The 20,245-nt window shown below is 37.0% G+C and overlaps 1 protein-coding gene across 14 annotated transcripts in view; it reads right to left on the bottom strand.

Annotated features, from left to right (window-relative positions):
• The window catches only part of LOC128118422 (F-box only protein 30), a 135,419-nt gene that overhangs the window by 81,140 nt on the left and 34,034 nt on the right, over positions 1-20,245 (bottom strand). For 12 of the 14 annotated variants that reach the window (XR_008221209.1, XM_052751020.1, XM_052751021.1 and 9 more), the window contains 10 exons: positions 18,786-18,878; positions 16,258-16,365; positions 14,685-14,827; positions 13,359-13,532; positions 12,996-13,058; positions 11,745-11,970; positions 9,719-9,862; positions 8,386-8,487; positions 6,551-6,622; positions 4,188-4,376 (listed from right to left, as the gene is read on the bottom strand). Coding sequence is in view for 13 of the 14 variants with exons in the window: in XM_052751020.1 (XP_052606980.1) it covers positions 4,188-4,376; positions 6,551-6,622; positions 8,386-8,487; positions 9,719-9,862; positions 11,745-11,970; positions 12,996-13,058; positions 13,359-13,532; positions 14,685-14,827; positions 16,258-16,365; positions 18,786-18,878 (1,314 nt within the window). In the remaining variant the exon portion in view is untranslated. The other 2 variants (XM_052751030.1, XM_052751031.1) reach the window with 2 other exon arrangements.

The raw sequence follows: 20,245 nt of genomic DNA, 5'->3' as shown, positions 1-20,245 counted from the left end.
TCAAAGACTATATATTACTATTTTTGCATTCTCTGAATATCTTTTATATGATCTCAAGTTATATGATTAAGCACTATGCTGTTATACAAAAGTCTTATCATGAATACTTAGATTGAAATAAACAAAAACCTTAAGGTTATAGAAATTAACCTATTTATGATGTTTATTAAGTACCAAAAACTTGACAGTAATATAAAAGACAAGAACTTCTGGGTCTAGAAGTCGTATGAACCAAGTAAGAGAGGAAGGCAGACTCTGAAAACACATGGCACAGATGCTTGAAAGAGCAAGTGACAGACACAATAGGGTATAAATGGGACAGAGTCAAAGAGGTGACAAGTAACAGAAGGCAGATGTGGCAGACACAAATGGTGACAGAAAAAGCAGAGAGAAACAAGCACAAATGTGGTAAGAAGTAAAGTAAGAAAGTGGAAGAGGGATGAGATTGGTTTATGTAATACGTAAAATATTTAGTCATGTTTAGTGAGAAAAGAAATGTAAGCATATCCGTGTCAATGGCAGGAAGAAACTGCCTTTACTAAAGTCTCTAATCTTTTCTTTTCTAAATAAGATAGTTTAACTCATGTGTTCACCAATGTCCATGAAAGACAAGCAGCAGCAAGAGTACATAGTAGTATTTCAACACTGACATCCCTTTCCTAACAGGGCAACAAACGTAACTGTCCTGGGTGTAGGAAAGCTGCCATCCATGAACAGGTGTTGGGTCTGATGGGTTCAGTGACTCAGTGCCACAGCTGGGCAGTTTACTGGTCGCTAGACCAACCTCTTCCTAAACCTCCTGTACAAAGCAGGATAGCAGTTCTGCCTCACGCTGGTTCCTGGTGCTGTGATTAATGTTTTCCCTGTGTAAAGATGAGCTGCTTCCTCTTACCCAGCAATGCCACTTGTGACTGTTGGCATACCTGCAGCAGAAGAAAAAGAAGCGAAAACAATACCCTCTTTAGGAGAAGGAGAGAGAAATAAAGGAGCATGGAGAGAGTAGGAGGGACAGGGAAGGACAATAGTTTAGGAGTAGGTCAGTGGCCACCAAAGCCTCAGGGCTGGCCACTGGAATGATCCAGTTACCTACTTCATTTTACAACCTCTGGACCCATGCTTTAAAAACACATTCACCCAAAGGATTCAGAGATAGACTAGAGGATCCTTAGGTCATGATGACTCTCTCCTCATTTATCCTTCCCAAACTGCACTGTGTATTCACCCTTCCAGTTACCTGCTTATATTCTTGTTTTTTTACTGGAAGAATAAGTACTTTAAGACCATCACCATCATCATCATCACCACCATAAAGACACCGAGACACACACACACACACACACACACACACAGAGACAGACACAGAGAGATATATTAAATTTTTAGATTTGTGGAAACATTGTTCTTTTGTCTTTTGACCCTTTTAAATAGAAAATGCTTATTTTTCTGTGCTCTGCATTTGAGCATCAGTATTACTCTCTTTGGTCCCTAATACAAATAAATTTGCATTCTCATGATCCTCAGGAAACTCAGTTACCCTCTAATTCTATTCTTTGTTATCATTTACTAAACACTATCTTTTATTTGTTAAACACTTGAGTATATAATTTACAATTGCTATATACCTCAGATTTAGACATTATATGTAGATTTCAAGTCTCACCTCTTTTAGCATTATTTTTCTTCACCTCACTTATATCACTCCAGATAAAGATATACACTTTTACAGTTTGTTTGCTCAACAGCCCAACCTGTAGCTATTTGAATTCAATGAGATCTCTACTTTTTATAAACTATTACTCTATCTTTTCAAGGGTCTAATACTACAGATTAGCTTTCTCTCTGTATTTTGAGTCTATCCTTTTTATTTTGTGAGTGTTCACATGCACACATGCATGCCACAGTGCACATGTGGTCAGAGGACAACTTGGGGAATCTGCTTTCCTTCTACCTTGTGAGTCTCAGCATAGAACTGAGTTGTCACATTTGGAAGCTGTCTCACTGACTCCTGTGTATCCTTTTACTGGATCTTAAACATGCTTAAAAATCTTTTATTTTGGACACAAAGAACTGACTTTCTACACTTGTGTCTGGTTACAATTCTTGGTTTTCTATTTCTAAGTTTACCAACAGTTGGTCATTTTCACTCTGTGTTTATTCAGTTCCTATGCACTCCGTGATTTCCTATTCTGCTATTTCCTTTGCACTCACTGCACTGAAGGAGTTCCTTCTGAAGCCATCTCCACTAGCCACAGCCGGGAAAGCATTCCTTGCTGAAGAACTGTCCCAGTGGCCTTGGCTGACGGTGTGTTCTCCCAGACTGCCATGTCTTTAGTTCCTTCTCAGTCTCCTCTTCCAGCCTTCACTGTCCCTTCAGTCACCATTGAAAAGTTATGGATATAGGGCTTGACCTGAACATAACCTCTGATTTCTTCCTTAGGTTGTCTTATTCAGCCTGTGGCTTCAAAGATCGTTTATACTAGTGACTGAATTTCATATCTCTAACTTTGCATTAAATACACCAAATAAATATTGAAATGTATTCCCTTTCAAACTTCTCCTCTATAGCAGCAATGATACCTAATCTGGGGGATCTCCAATACTATATCTCCAACATTCTGTTGTATTGGAATATACCCACCTCTTCCCACCTCCGCTGCCATCAACCTAAAGTTTCTAAAGTAGACAAGTGCTGTGGCCTCCTAAACTCATCTAAATTTTTTCTATTATTCTTTTCTATCCCTGCTAACTGATTTTTCTAGACTGTAGCAAGAAAGATCGTGAAGCTTTAAAGCCCAAGTGCCCATCCCATCAGTCCTTCTATTGCATGTTCAGTTTCGCCCACTGCTCTGCAGCCACTCACTTTCGTCTGAGTCATTTCTGTCTTGGTTTTTTCACATACTGGGTGTTCTTTTTCTGTCTGGGAATCTCCTCTCCACATATCAGTTCCATCCTTTTCCCATGTTGGTTAATCCCCTCATCATTTAGATCCTGTCTGCTTAATAGTCATTCCTTCAGAAAAGCTCAGGTTGGCTTTTATTTTGTAGTATTTATCATAATTATAAAAAAAAAAATCTTTTGTTTAATGTCTGTACTTCTTGCTGTAACTCAAATTCCTTCTCCACATTCCCACCACCAAACTGTAAAACTCATGAGAATAGAAACCACATGTTGACTGTGTATCGCATCTCTAAGGTCTAGAATACTGCCTGGGGCACAGGATATATCTAACAAATATGCATGGAAAGAATGAATGGAAATTTGTTCCAATTGAACACACCAGAGAGCAATGAGATTGACACTTTAAACTTTACTCAAATATCAGAGGGGAAAAAGCAAGGACCAATTCTTTAATTGAACTGTAGGTTTCCTGGGAGGAACACTCTATGGAACACCTAATTCTGTCAGTAACTTTAACTTGCCTCCAATTCTACTCAAAAAAACACATTCCTAAAAAATAAGCATCAAGAACTCAGAAGAAGGAATTAATGAGGAGTCAGCGGCTTCCTGCTTAAGCATCAGCCCCACTATTGTCTACTTTGTTCAGCCGGCCCCCAATGTCTATCACGTTTACAGACTGATTTGCCTTTTGACCAAGTCTATTAGATAAAAAATTCAAAAAGCACATGTAAGAAAAATAAGTAACAGAAACACCTAATAAGTGTTTTTTAATAAATGAACACACTTTAGATAGAAAGTCCAGTGGATCTTGTTTGTACACTGAATTAGTAATTTTTTAAGATTCTGAATAAAACCCGGTAAAGTTAGGAATATAAACTCAAGTTCAGCTGTATTCTGAAATATCAGTCCACAGTGTTTTATAGCATACTGTGTCATCCTATGACAATCAACTAATGCCAGGAGCCCATCCACTTTCTTTTAGTTTGGACTAAATAAGAAGAAAGCTTTTTTTTTAAAAAAAACTTTATAATGAAGAGAAATCGCATAAATGACAGGGAAGTGCATTCTTTAGCTCTTAGTGGGCATGACTGCAGTTAGTCATGTTGGTTAGTGTGTGCTGAGCTCTCCCACAAGGGGAAAGCTGGTGATAAAGCTGCAGCCTCCTGGCAGTGTGTACAGTGAACAGTGGTTTCTACACTCACCGTGTCAAGGTTATTTAATGCTTTCCTTCATCAGATACTAACCGCTGTGGTACTGCTTTGACTGTGTGTGTGTCTGACCTACTTTACCTTCACAGGGATGTCATCTTCTTGGTTTGCTTTCTCTGAGGTAAAGACATAGGAGACGTCTTTGTGAGATGTGGTCTGGCGGCAGATAGCACACTTGATGGAGCTTCGATGAGACCCCACACTGTACTGTTCAATTATAATAGACGTGCATTCATTACAGAAGCAGTGTCCACAGGTCAGCACTGCCCACTGAGAAGAAAACACACATGACAAGTCTTGGTGAGAAGGTGGTCAATGAGGCCTTCCTCTCCACAAACACATAAACAGGGGAGATGGCTTACAACTACAATTCCCCAGTATTTCATGTAAAATATGCTTTCAGATGAATTTTACTCTAAGAAAATACATTTTCATAATTCTCAGCTTCACTTACCTTAACTAGTCAACCATTATAAGAAGCTAGCCTTCTCATTTCAGATTACCCCGTTAGCACTCTAACAGCAGATAATGAAGAACTGAGAGCAACATCGATTTGGAGATAATACACTCACTGCCACTCAATTTATTTAGATTGAGTTGCTAACACATTTATATAGAAAATGAGATGGATTAATGCTTCAGACTTGTTTTGAATGACACAGGAACTGGAACTTTTGTGGAACACTCACTGCTCTATGGCAACGGGGTCTTAGGCTCTCAGTCTGCTGTGTTGGTTTGTCCAGGATTTGGACATGTCTGTATTTGTACTGAAAGGGCCAGATAGTACTTTGAAAGGGGTCCAGAAATCTCCTTAGAAAGCAATTCATACCAGGGGAAGAACAAATTGGGATAAATAGCATGGTTTTAAAGTAGTTCCTGAGAAAGAAGTTCATTTTGTTTCAGTTGGGTAACACATTTTCTATCTCCCTAGTTTCATCTATGCTCTCAAGGGCTTAACCCAGAATCCTCAGACCTGTCTCATACAGGCTTGCTTCCCACTGCAGCACTATTCAGTACCTTGTGGACCTCAAGTGACACTGGAAATTTAGGATATTTATAAGACAGATAGGACTTTTGTGACTCACAGAAATTCAACTGATAAGGTACAGAGCAAGATAGGTCCACCTTCTTTCGTAACAGGAAGAAATCACTGAGTTACCTGAGCAGAGTGGGAATAACAGGACAGTCACTACATTGGCTCTGAGAACAAATGGCAACATCTCTAACAGTATCAGCAGGGATGTGGGACACAGAGTCCCTCCACCACGGGGCTAGAGTTTCATCACTATTTTCGTAATTCAATTTTAAGTTCAGGAAACCATGGTAATACTAGAATTGGATAAAATAATGTATATGAAAAAACTTAAAAACTGTCAGAAGACAAAATAAAATTTCAGAGACAATTGAATTTCACTAAAGCTAAATTTAATGACACTATTCTGACCCACTCCAATTCCACCTTTCTGCTTCTTTTGGTGTGAAAACTTGAACCCAGAGCCAACTGCATGGTAGGCACACTCACTATCACTAAACAACCTCCAAGGCCTGACCCCTTACTTAAGAACATATTGTTTTCATTTACAAAGTGTCTTTTGAGAAATTTTCTCTGTAAATGTTGGATTAAAAGGTTCTTCTCAATTTATTGTTGATCAGAACATAGAAATGATACATTTAACTACATTTATTTCCACAGAGAAAAATCTATTGATTAAGAGTAGGCTTATCTTTCAAATGTTCCAAAGTAACTCAAATTCTGATACTGTTTATGCTGATTTACAAAGCAGGAATAAGTCAGTAGTAGGACAGAAATATGAATTCTTGGAGAACTAAAATGGTGCTGTCATGTCTGCAGGCATTTTTACACGAACATGCACAAGTGACTGTGCTTAATTCCTCCAAAGCATCTCAAAAGACCCAAACAAACAAATAAACAAAAAACCAAAACAACAACAACAAAAAACACATGTAACTTCTGCTAGGAGAAGCTATCCATCCTTTAAGCTGGGACCGACCTGAGACTTGACTACTGTTAAAAGCTATACCACTATGCCTCTGTACTACCTTTCCCACTAAACGTGTGTTATATTATTTATACTTGGTTCAATTACCAAAGACGTGAATGTGGCAAAATTAAGTTACTTAGAAACAATGTCTTATCTGGAAATACATTCCCAACTATGAATCTTTAATGGAAAAGATAAGGTTGTTCTAGGGTTAAGTTTTCAATTAGGAAAAAGATGGTTTAAGCAATTGTAGCCTTAAGCTTGTCAACTAAGCCCTGGCCCTATCTCTGAGATGAGAACTAAATACTCCTCTTTTAATTATGAGAAAGCACATGTGTGTGTGCACGTGCATGAGAAAACAGAGAAAGGCTGACTAGATGTAGAAGCCTTATAAACTGTAAGGTGTTTTATGACCACATGTAATACTTAATATAATTTTACCTGTTTTCCCAGCTGTCGAGCACAGATTGGACAAGGCTCTGGATTAATACCTCCTGATGTTTTGTCTTGAGACTATGGGAAAAAGGAAGAATCCCAAAACATGTTAGCCATGTCGTTATATCTAGAACTTGATGCATGCTTTGAAATTCATTTGTACAAGTATGTGTTGGTAATTTCAATCTGAATTATCTAATTAGTGAGATGAGCTAATATTTTATGTATTGCTTAGTACTATTATTTCTATAATTTATTCAGGACACAATTAAAGAAAGGAAACCATTTTTTTTACCATACCTTAAAGTATTATGGTACTATATTTGTGATTACAATTGAAAGCAAAATTAAAATCAAAATACAAATAGCTAAATCTTTGTAATTTTATTCTCAGACTACATTTTATCATAAAGAAATATGAATTATTAACTGCTATGGTGGCACACAACTTTAATCCTAGCACTTGGGAAACAGAAGCAATTGAATCAGGTGTTCAAGGTATCGTGATGGAGCTCTGGTTATATAAGATCATCTATTTCTCATCTTAAATAAAAGGCTCCTTAAATGTCACAGAAGTGTACACTCATAATGCACATGTAGAAGTGTGCACTATAATGCATGTAGAATGCAGTTACAATGCATATGTAGAAGTGTGTGTGCTATAATGTATATGTAGAAGCATGTACTTATAATGCACATGTAGAAGTGTACACTATGATGCACATGTAGAAGTGTGTACTATAATGTATATGTAGAAGTGTGCACCTATAATGCATATGTAGAAGTGTGTACTATAATGTATATATAATACAAAGACAGGTGTGGGAAGAGGCTGTGATTTAGTACAGTTCTGTATTAATATTGTTGCTTCTAAGCATCTCTGCTTGATCTCACTAAGCAAATAACTGGAGCAGTAAATACTTGACTTGAGACCTCTGTGCCTAAAAATCCTATCAAACTGTAAAAGATTTTAAACACCTTAAAATTCTCATAAAATTTTCAAGTTTTAGAAAGTCAGCCAGATGGACAAGCTTTAAAGCTAAGACAATATAATGGTAAATTGAATAGAAGATCACTAAAAATATTCTTTCTGGTTTCACTAACCAAATATTCAAACATTAAAAGCAAAACAAAACAAAAACCTTTAACATCTAAGTGGTAATAGAAAAATAAAATAAAACTCTGACTGTACTTAAACTCAGTAACTGTAAAGACCCAAAAATTAGTTTATACAGGCATTTAAAAGAGTTGAGTAAATTATTTAATCTTAATATTGATCTGTTTTTGATCACATAAAACAGATCACCTACAACATGGTGGCTTAAAGTAATTCACCATATTTTTCTCACAATTCTACAGGTCACCTGGGTACTTTCTGGGATGGGTTGGACTGATAGGGACAGGATGCTCCTGGAGACACAACAGTTCATGACTAGCTAGGCAGAAGATGGGGCAGAGGGTCTGTAGAGTCATTGTAGACAGAACTACTTTTGACTCAGAATAACACAAGCAAAATGTCTGTACTATTCATAACAGGACTGATACTTTTTAAAAAAAAATTTTAATTTTTACTTTTTTAAAAATATTTATTTATTATGTATACAGTGATCTGCCTGCATGCATGTCTGCAGGCCAGAAGGCATCAGATCTCATTATAGATAGTTGTGAGCCACCATGTGGGTGCTGGGAATTGAACTCAGGACCTCTGGAAGAACAGCCAGTGCTCTTAACCTCTGAGCCATCTCTCCAGCCCCACAGGACTAATACTTTAAGTGGAAACTATCACTAAAGTGGTTCTTGAAATTTATAATATGGGGAAGGGGCATTAAGAAAAGCAATACCTTCTCCAAATTTGTCAAGTAAAGAAGCTGTCCAAGTTTTTTCTGAAGCTGTGATGTAGCAACAGCTTTATCATTGACCAGTTTTATACGGTTCTGTTCAACCTAGAAACAAACAAACAAAAAGCTTATTCTCTCTCTCAACTGTATTAAACATGTATAATTCTGAATGCAAAGTCACGTCTTCTCTTATAAAAATCCATTTATACATTAAAATTCAGTTTTACAAGATTACTACTGAAAACACTTTGAAAGGACTTCTTTGTTTTACAGAAGAAAGAATTCCATGAAGTTCTTTAAATGGAAGCATCATGATGTATAGGAAAATTGGATAAAAATCAATCTGAATTCTATTTCTGTGCCACTTCTTAATAATTCATGTATGGAATGATAATAATGACATGATACACTGTTTGTTGAAAGTGGTTTTATGACATCCAGGAAGACTATCCCTGACTTTTCTTCTTCCCCTTCTGGAGTACACCAGAAAGAAAAGAGAATTAAATGAGAGGGATTTTCCTTATTGTTTATTTCATTTGTAGTGCTGTAAATTTAGCCTGAAACACACATAAGAAGAAAAAACATCACTGAGAATTCATACTTAACAGCATAAAACATAATAAATTATCTTAAACTTTTTCAAAATTACAGTCTAAATGCTTTACAAAAAGAGATCCATGTAAAGTATTAAACTCTCCTAGAGGATAAAAATAAAATTTTTGTTATGGAACAGGAAGGAGTGGTAGAGTTCTGACTGAATCCTGATACAAATGGGGATTATCAGAGTTCACATTGTAAACACCTTCTATTAGAAAGAGGAAGAACCTACAGAATAAAAACTTCTGGTGTTTTATGAAAAACATGTTTTCCAATTCTGGTAAAACTGAGGCTGTATAAAATACTTCTCTCCATTTCTAAGCCAGGCAGTGGTGGTATACACCTTTAATCCCAGCACTTGGGAGGCAGAGGCTGGAGGATCTCTGCATTTGAGGCCAGCCTGGTCTCAGAGTGAGTTCCAGGACAGCCAGGGCTACACAAATCAAAAATCAAAAGAAATAAAAAAAAACTTTTAAAAGTGGCCAAGAATATATTAGATTTGAGGCATAGAAAGTGTTAAAAAACAGATGAATGTGCAAACAAAATGTACCCCAACAGTGGACACACTAAGCATGTATCACATATGAATGAAACTGCTCATTTCTGACCTATAAAAACTGTTTCATATGGCTCATACTTATAGCAGTAACTATTTCTAGAAGACATCACTGCTTTGACTTTATGTCTCCTGTGCATCTTCGATGTTGCGTGGCCTTTTTTGTGATCTACTCTCAACTACCTCATGTGGTTCAATGATGTGATGGACAGGTGGGTTTGGCTTTGGTTCCTTGGGATGGCGCACTCTTAGTCGCTCTGTAGCCATGGCAAGTTCGTCAACAGCCGACACACGATTTCTCAGAGTCATCCAGTATTCATGAAGTAACTGAAGGGAAAGAGAAAGACAGTGGCAGGACACAGAATTCAAATTGTTCAAAATCACTGAGATGTACCTTGAGCAAAGGCTTTGATGAGGCCTCCATTTCTGCATTAAATGTTCAAGGAAATGTAATTCCTTAGGCTAATTCAGGATGAGGACATAAGAGAAAATAACCTTGTAGGATGCTGCTGCTGCAGTTTTTCACGAACAGAATACCTAAAGATTTTGTGGTGAGATAAAGCTCTACATAAACTGATACTAGATTTATGTGATCACCACTGTTTGTCTTAAAATATTTTTATATTATATTCACATATTCAAAATAATTTGTACATGTGGTAATAAGATTACTGAAGTAAATGACTGAGCACATACCATTACACCATCAAACTCAAGAGTTAATCAGACAAATTCCTTAGGAAGTCTTAATAGTATCATTATCTCCTTATATTTCCTCCTTCAAAGCCAAAGAGGCAATTTCTATTATTAATTATTATTATTTATCACTCTTCATTATTATTTATTAATTACTAGCAATTAGTATTAATCCCACCTTTCATTAGAAAAATACTGTACTTATACAACTTCTCCAAAATTTATAAAAATGTTATCAATCACTATAAATATTTTGATAAGCTTTCTTTACTAACATTTTGAAGTAGATACTAGCTGATGGATCTAGCAGCAGCTCATTTGTTTTTCATTTATAAAGGAAAAATGTACAAAGATGGAAAGAGGCATGATAAGCAGTCATCTAGACACAGAGCACATGGCAACAAGACTATGCTACAGAAAACAATATAAGAATGACAGGTCACTGTAAGAACAATGTTTCCTTCCATGGTATACTGTAATGGCTTGTGTTCATGCACTTTACATTTATAATAGCAAATATGATGAACTAATGATTTCAACTTTATAAAAGTATCATTCCTCAATTTATCAAATGTATGAACTGACATTTTAGACAATATATCTTATCTTATTTGACACAATTTTTTTTTTTTTTTTTTGGTTTTTTTGAGACAGGGTTTCTCTGTGTAGCTTTGCTCCTTTCCTGGGACTCACTTGGTAGTCCAGGCTGGCCTCGAACTCACAGAGATCCGCCTGGCTCTGCCTCCCGAGTGCTGGGATTAAAGGCGTGCGCCACCACCGCCCGGCGACACAAAATCTTTTATTTTGCCTTAAAATATTACAAAAGTAGTAACATGGAACCATAACATTATAATTAAAAAATACTTTCTCTCCCCTTACCCATCTCACATGCAAAGATCAAAGATAACAATTTAATATGAAAAATTATTTAATAATCAAAAAATCCCAGAAGCACATCTCATATAGTTATAGAGCAATGGAATCAGTGAGGTATAAAACTAAAGACCAACTTACGCTGTATCCATTGCAATGGTTTCCATATTTCCATCTTGAAAAGTACCTACTCTCTTCCCTAATATTCAAAGTTAATACTGATGTTTGGGTGTTATTCCTCATGCAAAAATGAAATAAAGCCATATGTTTGCTTCATAAAACAGCTGTTAAGGGGGCTGGAGAGATGTCTCAACAGTTAAGAGCACTAGCTGCTCTTCCAGAAGACCTGAGTTCAATTCCCAGAACCCACATGGCAGCTCACAACTGTCTGTAACTCCAGTTCCGTAAGATCAGACACCTTCACATCAATGCATATAAAATAAATTAAAAAAAAAAAGAAAATGTATATAAATTAAAAAAAAAAAACAGCTGTTAAGATCCAGCTAATAATAGAATAAAACACACAATTAAACAAAGGTTTATGAATATTAACTCCAAGTGTCAGTTCAATAATTTTTGTTTACTAATTTAATAAAAAGAATTTGCCAAGTATCATTATCCTTTATTATAATAACTGTACCTTATACTCCTTCTTCCATGCCTCGAAGAGATCCATTGAAACACTTCCTTCATCTACATATTCAACATCGAACCTATGTGATCTTGCAAATGACAATATTGCTTTCATAGACCGTTCTGTCTCACTTATTGCCCACAGGCCCCGGGTAGTAGTAGGTACTCTATCATCCACAAGTCCTTCTTCATCTTCTATCATTTCTTCAAAGATTGCAGTCTGGCCTTTGACTCTGAAAAGATACCAGAACCAAGCAATTCGAACTGCTGCCAATAACTAGCAGAGGGATGCCATCAGGACAAAAGAGAAGCAAGTTCAGTAGCTCTGTGTCAATTTTCACATTAATAAGGTAATACTTGTAGGTCTCTGAAAAAACAACAGCAATTCTGAAAATTGTCTTGTGCTTTTTTGTTTTGTTTTATATTTTCGAGACCGGGTCTCTTGTAGTTCAGATGAGTCTCACATTCACTACATAGCAGAGGCTGGCCTTGAACTCCTGAATGCTCTTCCTTTAACTTTCAAAGGTTAAGATCACAGGTGTACGTGTTTTGCCTAGTGTCTCATGAGCACAATTCAGGGTAACAACAACAAAAACAAAACAAACACACACAAAAAACCACCCAACAACAAAAATAAATAAATCTCTTAACTCATTCTAAATCACATTCTGAGAATGCTGAGCCACAACCATTACCAGTCATTAAAAAAACAGAAGAAAAGACAAAGTGGCACAGAACACAGGCCACAATCCAAACACAGCCATGTCTACATGCCCTAAGTACAGCAATCTCAACACACAGATAAGGTCTCTGATGAAGACAATAACAAGCGCTGCTGTTTTCTTACTGGGTACTTACTATGCACTAAGCACTTTGCTAAATAGTTTATATGTATTTTCTTATTTAGTACTTAAGAAAATGTAGGGTAACTTGTCACCTTCACTTCATGGGGTCAGAGAGGTGATTTACCCTTGTCAGTGGACAGGGATTTGAGTTCAAATCCATCAGACTATTGAGCCTGGGATCTTACAACTACTCTCAACTGCTCTTCATTACCATAATTACAGACTGTCCCTCATGAACATTTAGGGGTAACTTCTAATGAAAAAATGGGGCACGTTAGACGCCAAACAGTCATTAAATTGATTTAATACAGGAAAAAATATAACAAAGGTCATAACAGAAAACAGAGTCACATAATCATTCAATCCTTTGAAATGTTTTTTTTTTTCTCATGGGTAATAATCAGTGAACTTACGTGTTGGAAAATAGCTTTGATTCATACTCTGTGAACAATTCATCAGCTTTACAAAAGACGCAGCTGAAAGAGAAATATTCACAAATTAACAGCAATAAGAAGCAATAAGATAATTTCTAAAAAAAAAAAGCTTAGCATATTGTCTTTCATTTTTCTAACAAATGAGAACTTAAGAAAAAAATAAAAATAACATGGTTGTCAAGCATATAATCCTTGATTTGCTTTATTTTAAAAATACATTTCACATCTGTCTGAATTAAGAGAAAATGATTCAACTTATGAACAACTATTTCTTGCCTCAGATCAGATCAAATGTGTCTTCCTGGAAAACACTGTACCCTGCACGACTTCCCTGCCACCCACCAGTTCAGAGGGAGTCTAGCTGGTCGCAGGTGGCAGACTGTTGCAGACTCAATCACATCACGGGATGGAGGTCTCTCCAGCTTCTTCACAGCCTCTCTCACTAACTTCTGGACCTTAGTGAGCTCTTCCATTTGTGTTGTAAGTAAGAACTGAAGACCTCTGCAGTCACGGAACCTTATTCCCATCACCAGCACAGCACACCAGACAAAGAAAGTAACAAGAAAATGTTTGTCAATCATATTGTTAAACTGTCAAATTAATATACTCACTGAGACTTCCTTTCAGAGTACCCAATGGTACCTACCAGTACTCAAGGTTTAATACAATGCATTGCCTATTACAAAAAGATGCCAAAGAGTTTAACAATTCTATTCTTGGGAACTGAAAAAGAGCATACAGTATCTTTCAAGGATCAGGACTAATGCATTCTAACTTTTAAAGGCTGAATCACTATAGACTTTATCTTCTGACAGTCTTTTCCTATTAGGAGAATGTAGACTACTGATTAAAACAAAACTGAGCCGGGCGGTGGTGGCGCACGCCTTTAATCCCAGCACTCGGGAGGCAGAGCCAGGCGGATCTCTGTGAGTTCGAGGCCAGCGTGGTCTACAAAGTGAGTTCCAGGAAAGGCGCAAAGCTACACAGAGAAACCCTGTCTTGAAAAACAAAAAAACAAACAAACAAAAACAACAACAACAAAAAAAACCTGAGAAGAAAACAAAATTGAGAAGAAAAATGGATGCATATTTATAAAAATGTAATTAAGCCAGGTGTAGTGGTACAAGCTTTTAATCCCAGCACAGGTAAGCAGAGGCAGGTGGATCTTCGAGTTGGAGAGAATAATATAATGAGTTCGGGGCAGGGCTACTTAGAGAGGCTCTGTCTCAAACCATCAAAAAGAATTAAGTATGAAACAACAACAGCAACCAAGAACAGACCTAAAGGCTCTAACAGAAGAATGCTTCAAATGGTTACTCTAAGGAAAAAAAGGTCTCTGTTTTAGATTTAATATCTAATATTTTTGTTTGAAATACTCAACAAAGCTGGGCGGTGGTGGCGCACGCCTTTAATCCCAGCACTCAGGAGGCAGAGCCAGGAGGATCTCTGTGAGTTCGAGGCCAGCCTGGTCTACAGAGTGAGTTACAGGAAAGGCGCAAAGCTACACAGAGAAACCCTGTCTCGAAAAACCAAAAAGAAATACTCAACAAAATTTGAAAACCTACACATTCCTAAGTATATGTTGGGACACTGATCTGCACCTCCTGATACCAAATGATCTAGACATTGGTAATTACACAGTGATTCTGTGTTGTGCTATTTTCTTACTTCTCTGACATAGAAAGCTTGTCAGTTTGCTGCTTGTAGTTACTGCTTATTTCATTTCGCACCCGCTGAACAAGTTCCTCATCAACAGAAAACTCCATTGCTCTGTGGATGACATTCAGCCACCAAGGAGAATTAGAATGAATCTGGGAAAAAGGCCAAAATTAATCAATTAGTAAATATATTTAGCACTCACTGAGAAGGTGATGTGAAAAATTGAAAAATATTGATAAGTTCTGTTCTCAAAGGATAATAACATATAAATGTGTGTATACTGTATTTACATTATCTACATCACACAGAAAGACACACAACCTCTGTATATATTGGGCAAATATCTCTTTTGTATTCACAACAGGAGAGTTGCTCTTTGGAATACTCTGGATGAATGAGACTTTATATAAAACTTGTGTATGAAAGCTGCATTAAAATGTATTTTAGCAAAAAGAAAACTCAGTTCTGTCTAAGTGTAAAGGGCAACACTCAAGAAAGTAGATCTAATCAATGAATATCGAACTGGATTCCACTGAATAAAAACAAAATTATGACTAGATACTAAACAATTAATGAATTAGGAAGTGTAACACATGGAACTAATAAAAATTCTAAGTAAAAGACAATGTATTTGTGTTGCCTCGTCTTAGATTTTGCTCTGGTGTCATAAAAAAGAAACTTAGAAAGGACAAATGGCATCTAGTCTGTAAGGATAAAACCTGTGCTTCTAAATGTGGGAAGAGACATAGCGAATATCAAAAGGGGATTATAGAAGTCTTTATACTTTCTCCAAAGGACAAACTATTATTTACCCAACATCAAAAGGAATCTACTACAGTTTAAAAGAAATAAAACTGAACCTCAACATAGTTGACTCAACTACCTACCTGTCCACTCTAGAACAGACACTACTAATTGTAAATAAACTTATTGTAGTGGTTTTAATGAGAATGCCCCCACAGGCTATTATGTTTATATTCTTGTTCCCAGTTGGTAGAAGTGTTTGTTAAGGACTAGGAGGTGTGGCTTTGTTGGAGGAGGTACGTCACAAGGGGGAGACTCTGAGTTTCAAAGGACTTGCTCCATTTCCAGTATACTCTCTCTCCCTTAGGCTTGTGGATCAAGACATGAGCTCTCAGCTGTTTTGGCCTTTGTTTTGCCATCACGGACTGCTTAACCTCTGAAACCATAAGCCCAATTAAACAGTTTTTTTCCCATAAGTTGCCTTGGTCATGGTGTTTTGAGAAACTGTAGAAAAGTAACGAAGACATCTGTGTTATGATATAGGCACTCAACAGGTGCTAAGAATTCAAAAGGGGCCGGGCGGTGGTGGCGCACGCCTTTAATCCCAGCACTCGGGAGGCAGAGTCAGGCGGATCACTGTGAGTTAGAGGCCAGCCTGGGCTACCAAGTGAGTTCCAGGAAAGGCGCAAAGCTACACAGAGAAACCCTGTCTCGAAAAACCAAAAAAAAAAAAAAAAAAGAATTCAAAAGGGAAAAAAAAGTTCAAGATTTCCCCCAAGCAAAATCGATCCCAACTGTTACCTGGGGACAAGCACAAGAAAGCCCACACATCAGGTACCTTCCTCTGGAGCTCACGTATGGACTGCTGCACAGGCTGCAAGGCTTGCTGGGCTTCAGCCACTTCTGTGTTACACTTGCTCATATAGTGCTCTCGAAGCTGCTTGGCCTGTGTTGAAACAGAAAGTCAATATAAACTTTTACTTGAGGGTTTGAACATAATTTAGTATGTTTTAGTACCAACGTGGTCACTACATACATATAAAGTTCCTTGACTTAAACATAAAATTCCATAGTGTAAAATATATAGTCATTCTAGAAATTTCTAAGATACACAATGAAAAGAACAAAATTGATATGTCCAAGCCACAAAAATTTTAAAACCCTCAAGATTTGTCCCTTATAGGATAGAAAAAGACATTAATATTTCACAAGTGAGGCAAGAGATACCTAATAGAATTACTTCTCTGATTTAGTTGTTGCAATGCCTTTAGGAACTGCTGTAGTTTAAAAATAACTCTTGAGATACACAGTAACAAAGGTGTTAGAAACTGAACCTGTTCCTGTAAAATCTGTATGTAGAAGTCCTGACCCTTAGTGTGACCGCACTTGGAGATGGGGCCTGTAAGAAGGTAACTAAGGTTAAAGGCCATATGGGTAATGCCTTAGTAGAGTCCTTATGAGAACAGAAACACCAGGGATGTACAAGCATGAAATGAAGGCCACCTAAAAAGACAGCAGTATCTAAATCAAAGAGAGGAGCTGAAGGAGAAATTAAACCCATAGCTTTGAGGACATACACCTTGATTCTGGACTTCAAACTCTAGAACTGTAAGAAATATTTACTCTTTAAGCCTCCAGCATGTTTCATAACTTTCTGTTATGAAAGTCCTAGTGGACTAATACTACCAGGAATAAAATTATTGTTACTACTCTCCCACCTTTTTAAAGAATAGTGATCAAAGAATTCATAAACAAATATGATATATGAAGCCAGAGAGATGGCTCAGTGGTTACAGTGCATGCCTCACAAGCAAGAAGACCAGAGTTCAGATCCCCAGAACCCACACACATGCCAGGTGGGCATGGCAGCTTGCTTTTATTTCCAGCCTTGGAAGGGGGACAGGAGGGATCTCCTGGGCAAGATGGCTGGCACTACTAGTTCTACTAGTGATCTCTGTGTTTGACTGACTCTGCCTCAAAGAACCAGACAGAAGAGCAGTCAAGAATGACTCCTGACTTCAATCTTAGGTCTTCATGCAACACATGTACCCACAAATGAGAGCATGCATACATACATGCACACCACATACATATATAGATGAAAAGAAAAGTGATAAACACATACACACACACAATGCTATATTCTTTAGCCTTCAAAAAGAAAGACATTACACTAAATAAAACAATCAATGCATTGAAAGATAAATGCTGCATGACTTCACTTTGATGTGGGATTTAAAAAGTAAAACTCTCACAAATGGAGAGAATGGTGGTTGCTAGGGGCTGAAGACTGAAGGGAATACTCGTCAAAGGACTATACAGCAGTGACTATAGCCACACTATACTATTGAGAGTAGATTTTAAATATTTTCACTATAAAAGTTAAGTATATGAAGTAATGGTGATAGATTATTTATGTTGAATGAGACATCCACAATATCTGCATATATCAAGGCACCATTTTGTATACTATAAATCTATGCAATTTTGTCAATAAAAATACTCATTTTTAACAAATATAAAAGGGATAAATGTACTTATAAAATTCCAATTTTCTATCTTGCTGATACCTATAAAAACTCTACTTTGAAGTTCAATATATTTCAACTATCTCTACTCTTTTGATTTTAGTCATGTTCTTCCTCTTTGATCTTAAAAAAGGCAAAAGTCCTTGGGAGAATTAGTATTGCAAATTATTCGGAATTTCTAGTAAAATAACTTACAGTATCATTCCTTTCAATAAAAGGAACCTTTTAGAGCTGTGGTTCTCAACCTGTAGGTCATGACCCATGGAGGGGAGCCAAAGGACACTTTCATAGGAGTTGCCTAAGTCCATCAGAAAACAAATATTTACATTATAATTCATAACAGTTGCAAATTTAGTTATGAGGTATCAATGAAAATAATTTTATGGTGGGAGTCACAACATGAAGAACTGTATTAAAGGGTCACAGCACTGGGAAACTTGAGAACCACTGCTCTAGAGAGAAACGCTGATGAAATTTTGAGTTCATGTGCTCTCTTAAAATATAGAAAGAGAATGTCTGTAACTTTTCTGTTTACTGAACTACACTCTTTATAGTCCTATCATGAAATCAGAATCTTTTCATTGGTTAATCATTAACACAGTATATACAAGCCTTGTAACATATTGGTAAATAGATCACCAGACAGTCAAAATAATATGGAGTCCAAATATACTCTGCCACTCCAAGTCACCCGTGCAAAGTTTAGAACATCAAAATAACAGGAAAACATGACTGGTTACATTTACTTAAATGTTATACACCAGAAGTAACAATTAAATGAAGTATAAAGTTTGAAAAAGTAAACTTTTATAAATAGAATGAAAAGAATAACAATTACCTCTTCTTCAAGTCTGCCATCTCTTAAGGTGGGAGGGATCCCTGGGTGTTTGGCTGCCAACAGCTCCATTAAGTTATGTGTGGCATGAAGTCTCTAAAAACACATAAAAGGTGAAGCGATGATGCAATGCAGTGGACACCACATCATCTACTGTGTGGCACGTGGACCATGAATTCCGAGTTTCTATTGCTGAATACTTTTCCTCTGAAAATGTTTAAGTAACTTTTTTTGTCCCCCAGAGGAAAGTGAATGGCAAAGGTCTTAAATCATAAAGATCTGAATCTTCAATTAATAACATACATTCCTGCAGTATGGCTATGTACTCAGCAGAGTACAGAGTACATAGGTATACTATTTCTTTTTGTTTTTGTTTTTTTGAGACAGAGTTTCTCTATGTAGTTTTGGTGCCTGTCATGGATCTTGCTCTGTAGACCAGGCTGGCCTCGAACTCACAGAGATCCGTCTGGCTCTGCCTCCCAAGTGCTGGGATCAAAGATGTGAGCCACCGCTGCCCGGCCATACTATTTCTATTGTACATGCAATAGTATACTCAGGGAATTGAAGGAAATTCAAAGCCACACAGTAATGCAAAAAGGTTGACTGTATTGATTATTTTTCTAGAAAATGAGTCTGAATGAGTCAAACAGTATTATGACAAAAACAAAGATAATGAAAACAGTTGGTATCTGAACACACCGAGCGTAAAGAATGAAAAGGGGAAAAAATTGGGGTTGAAGAAATTAGAGGAAGGATTTCGGTATTATGTATAATTTACTTCCCACCTTGATACCGAGTCAGCAACTGGCTAGAGGTTAGAGGCAATGAGCAGAACTAAAGTGAGACCACAGTGGTTAACTGCTAAATTACCACTTTACTTGGGAAGATGCTAGGCTAAAAGATGATTAGGATAGAGTTCTGGTAATACGATTTAGTGCCAGTGAAATGAGACTTTCAGGTCTCACTTTATCTGGGCATAGGTTACCAGCTATAGCATAAGTCTCTGTGGAGTCTACGTTACCTCAAATAACTTAGGTCTTTTCAAAATGGCTTCTTAAGCCACACAGTGAGTAGTACTAGCAGACTTAATAGCAAACAGGTGCAAATGAACTAGAGATACGTGTTTTATCTTCTCTGTGTGTGCTGTGGAAAATGACCTATTAGTTTTTGTGCAAGAGTTAGAAGGGAAGACAGGTGTAGCATTTGTCCAAGCACAACAGCATTGGTGCCCTGACTGGACAGAATAAGGATTCATGGAGCAACACTGCCCATCAGCAGACATAAACTAAGGAAAAACAAGAACCAAGCTGATCACTTATCTTTTAATTTTGAATTCAGAAATTTGGAACTCAAACTGTCTTCTTGCACCTCTTCTATTTTTATTTCCTTTCTCGAAGAAAAAGACATCTTTCCCCATGAGGTACACATGTGTTTAAGGTCCATGTCCTGCTTGTTATTCTTTG

This window comes from Peromyscus californicus, unplaced genomic scaffold (assembly GCF_007827085.1).
Source record: "Peromyscus californicus insignis strain IS unplaced genomic scaffold, ASM782708v3 Scaffold_22__1_contigs__length_63687245, whole genome shotgun sequence".
Taxonomy (NCBI): Eukaryota; Metazoa; Chordata; class Mammalia; order Rodentia; family Cricetidae; genus Peromyscus; species Peromyscus californicus.
Note: the sequence above shows the minus strand (reverse complement) of the source record. Positions and strands in the feature narration are given on the sequence as shown.